Source organism: Rhinoraja longicauda, chromosome 5, assembly GCF_053455715.1.
Source record: "Rhinoraja longicauda isolate Sanriku21f chromosome 5, sRhiLon1.1, whole genome shotgun sequence".
Taxonomy (NCBI): domain Eukaryota; kingdom Metazoa; phylum Chordata; class Chondrichthyes; order Rajiformes; family Arhynchobatidae; genus Rhinoraja; species Rhinoraja longicauda.
The window spans coordinates 65,741,324-65,745,702 of NC_135957.1; the positions used below are offsets into that span (position 1 = coordinate 65,741,324).

A 4,379-nucleotide genomic window follows, 5' to 3' on the forward strand; every position below is an offset into this window, starting at 1 on the left:
AACCCAAAAAGGCAACCACTCTGGGAACAAAAACGGCAGGGGGGTCTCTCGAGATGTTTGGCACCTTGCTCCAAGTTATTTGCTACCGCGTTCCTATTGTTTCGAAGTATTTCATGCACTTGCATCCCCTTTTTCGTCCCAGATCTGCTACATTTCCCATCTGCACGGACTTATAACACTTGCGACGCTGTGTTATTGCTGAGCCCGGCGCCGGAGCTCACGGGGCTGTTCACTTTGCTGCTTTTGTTTTGTTTTCCTCTCTGGGAGAGCAGAGCAGCAGCTATTTTGTTTCCTTGCTCGCCTCCTTCCTTCTCTCTCCCGTGTGTGTGTGTCTCTCTCCCCACTTTCCTCTCCTTCTCTCTCCTCTGTGTGTGTGTCTCTCTCTCTCTCTCTCTCTCTCTCTCTCTCTCTCTCTCTCTCTCTCTCTCCCCCCCTTTCCTCTCCTTCTCTCTCCTCTGTGTGTGTGTGTCTCTCTCTCCCCCCTTTCCTCTCCTTCTCTCTCCTGTGTGTGTGTCTCTCTCTCTCTCTCTCTCTCTCCCCCCTTTCCTCTCCTTCTCTCTCCTGTGTGTGTGTCTCTCTCTCTCTCTCTCTCTCTCTCTCTCTCCCCCCACTTTCCTCTCCTTCTCTCTCCTGTGTGTGTCTCTCTCTCTTTCCCCCCTTTCCTCTCCTTCTGCGTGGTTGCCCCGGGTCCAGAGGGCAATGAAAGAAATCCCCCACCGGGCCCGCCCGCCCGCCAATCGCAGGCCGGGGATGCTGCTCCCCGGTCGGGGTTGCCACGGCAACGCACGTCAATCATGAGGCGAGCAGCCAATGGGAGGCCCGGGGCCGGCGCGCACACACAGCGTCGGCTTTTCCTTGCTGGGCGCTGCTGCCAATGATCCGAGCTCGGTGCAAGTTGTCAAAGGCTCGGCTCGTTTAACAAGTCAGATCACTCCGGCTCAGCAAGTCATGGCGACCACAGCATCAAATCATTACATTACGAGCGGCAATATCCTCACCTCCAACTCCATCGTGCACGCCGCCGAGCCGGGGAGCATGCAACAAGGGACAGCCTACAGGGATGCACAGAAACTGGTCCAGAATGATTACATGCAAAGCAATGGGCACCCTCTCAGCCACGCTCACCAATGGTTAACCGCCCTCTCACACGCCGAGGGATCTCCGTGGTCGGCCGGCGTGGCGGCAAGTCCCCTCGGCCAGCAAGACATCAAGCCCACGGTGCAAACGGGGAGGGACGAACTCCACAGCGGGGGCACCTTGCACCACCGGCCGCCTCACTTGGTCCACCAGCACGGCAACCATCACGGTGCATGGGGCAACACCACCTCAGCCCATATCCCCAGCATGGCATCCAACGGCCAAAGTCTCATCTACTCGCAGCCGGGCTTCACGGTCAATGGCATGATCAACCCGGCATCGACCCAAGGCATGCACCATGGGCTGAGGGAAGCCCACGAGGAGCATCACCACGGGGACCACGGTCAACATCACCAACAGCAACATCAGCAGCAGCACCACCACCAGCAGCAGCAGCAGCAGCAGCAGCAGCAGCAGCATCAGGGTCACGAGCACTCGGACGAGGACACCCCTACCTCGGACGACTTGGAACAGTTCGCCAAGCAGTTCAAACAGAGGAGGATCAAGCTAGGATTTACCCAAGCCGATGTGGGACTAGCTCTTGGGACGCTCTACGGCAATGTCTTCTCGCAGACTACAATCTGCAGGTTCGAAGCGCTTCAGCTGAGCTTTAAAAACATGTGCAAACTCAAACCCTTGTTGAACAAGTGGCTGGAGGAGGCCGACTCGACGTCCGGAAGCCCCACTAGCATAGACAAAATTGCTGCCCAAGGCAGAAAGAGGAAAAAGAGGACCTCGATCGAGGTGAGCGTCAAGGGAGCTTTGGAGACCCATTTTTTGAAGTGCCCGAAGCCCTCGGCCCCGGAGATCACTTCTCTGGCGGACAGTCTGCAGCTGGAGAAAGAGGTGGTCAGGGTTTGGTTTTGTAACAGAAGACAAAAAGAGAAACGAATGACTCCTCCCGGAGGAGCACACCCCGGAGCCGAGGATGTATATGGGGCCAGAGACACCCCGCCGTCACTTCATGGGGTTCAGACTTCTGTACAGTGAATGCTCTCCCCTTCACATCTTTTGTTCCTTTTATTTGTTCTTTTCTTAACGAACAGCTTAAAACACCGGACTATCGTTGCGATAGCACATGTTAATGATGTGTTTTGACCTGTACAGATGGAGCTGGCGGGCAAATGGAGTGAGTATATAAATAATAACAGAGGCACTGATATACATACCTTTACAAAACTGTGGCGAAGAGACACAAAACTGCCTAAGATAGAATGGGACCAGAAAGGCTGCTATAATTGTTAATGTATAGATCCACTGTGACAGGCAGGAGCAAAGGGTTGTGTGTGTGTGTGTGTGTGTGTGTGTGTGTGTGTGTGTGTGTGTGTGTGTGTGTGTGTGTGTGCGCGCGTGTGTGTGTGTGCGCGTGTGTGTGTGTGTGTGTGTGTGTGTGTGTGCACGTATGTGTGGTGTGTATGTGGTGTGTGTGTGTGTGCGTTTGCGTGTGTGTGTGTGGCACGCGTGTGGGAAAGCAGAAGAGGATTTGGCCACGAGCTGCAGTTTTGATTGCTGCAAGAAAAAGGGTATAAGGAGGAGAAAGGGAAATTCCAATACACTGCTCTCCGGACTAGCCACCGTTCTAGGCACTTGCAGGTTTGCTTCAAAGAAAATCCCACCAGAGTGGGAGACATTTCTCCCGGGCGCTGAATTGTACAACTCAAGTGGCAGTGTATGTGAGCAGAAAATAGGCTGTGTCAATCAGACAGAGAGGGGCTCAGCTCCAACCATACTGTTCTCTCTGGGAACTGAAGTTGGGAGCTGCGAAATAGCAAACAGGATCAATTAACACAGACACAAAGAAGGAAATAAATGAACGATAAATCGATACATTTCAGGCGCTATAAAGTATTACAGATCACCGACTAAAAGTTTTACCCCCATGTTTAATAAAAAAAACTAATTCCGGTGGCAAAGAAATGCAATACCTTTTATACGAGAGGACTATTACAAATCTGCTAGCTAGCGTCTTTACGCCTCCGAATTAGCACTGTACAATAATGAATAAATAAAATTTCAGAGTCAAAATGTTGTAGTTCCTGCCACATTTTTTCGAAAGAATATATTGCAGTATAAAACATTGTACTTATTAAACGTGCGTCTACAATCTAACATAAAACAATCCACAGTCGGGTAAAATGAAACAAAAAAAGACCTTTAAAACGTATCAGTATATTGCGCTTTCTTACAAAGAACATATCCAAACATTCAAAAATCTAGAAAAGGTGTGTACATATTTGAGATATTTTGATGTGGTGATATGATTGTAATTTAACCGCAGTTATAGCGATTCCTAAAGACAATAAAATTTAGTAAAGTGTTAGAGAAACATTTAAAAATGTAAAAAAAACACCAGGTCAGATAGGTTGGTACAGGCAGAAATAATCCCGAGACACAAACTGAATTTTGTGCCTGTTCGTTTAGTAAAATGAAGTTGAACGTGGAGTACTTTGTTAGAACCTTTTCTCATAGGTTTATGGAGAGCGGTTACCCATGCACATCTTATACCACTATGTATATATGTTGCATAAATTTGTCTTTTGAACTGAAGAAGATGAACAATATCTGAATGATTTTTTTTCCTTGTATACATTTTTCCATAATGCTGCCCAGGGAATTTTAATATCATTTTCACGTGGCCTCAATGTATTTATTTCTTTAAAAGAAGTTTTGGAAACTGTTTCTTCTGTAGCTTTAATTGATTAGATGTTATATGTGGGATGTAATTTTTTTTCCGTTATGCTTTCCCCCTCCCCACCCTTCTCTTGAAAAGATTGTTTTTGGTACATTTCAATGTGTCTTGTGAAGATAAACGAAGCAACGCAGAGTCCCTTATATATTTATGTTAAAGTAATATTTTATTACTTACATAAAACAAGCGATCGCACAACCTTGAAGTCTGATGTGGTGGTTTTGTGGGGAATTTATATTTTCTGAGCGGATGGTGGGAACGGATATCCACTAAACCGGTATCAGGGCTACAGTATTATTCTAAAGAGACCATAAGTATAATATTCACATCTATAAACACAATAATCGTTTCAAGATAATCCCAATAGATATGAAGAAACACACTTAGAACCAGAAATACATTGTTTAAAAAAAACCTTTATTCCGTACTGCAATTTTTATTTTTCTGTGCGCGTGGAGAAACACAATACCTTTCAAAATTATGCCATTACACCTTACATTCGTCTGCGCAAGCATCTATGTTCTTATTACTAAATCGTTCTTTTGAATTATAA

At 47.0% G+C, this 4,379-nt stretch overlaps 1 protein-coding gene across 1 annotated transcript; it reads left to right on the plus strand.

Moving 5' to 3' along the window:
* Window positions 1-817: 817 nt before the first annotated feature.
* On the plus strand, window positions 818-4,024 carry pou3f2b (POU class 3 homeobox 2b). Its single transcript, XM_078399691.1, has one exon. It carries the CDS (start codon window positions 949-951, stop codon window positions 2,125-2,127), a length of 1,179 nt encoding a protein of 392 aa, XP_078255817.1. The 5' UTR covers window positions 818-948; the 3' UTR covers window positions 2,128-4,024.
* Window positions 4,025-4,379: the final 355 nt, after the last annotated feature.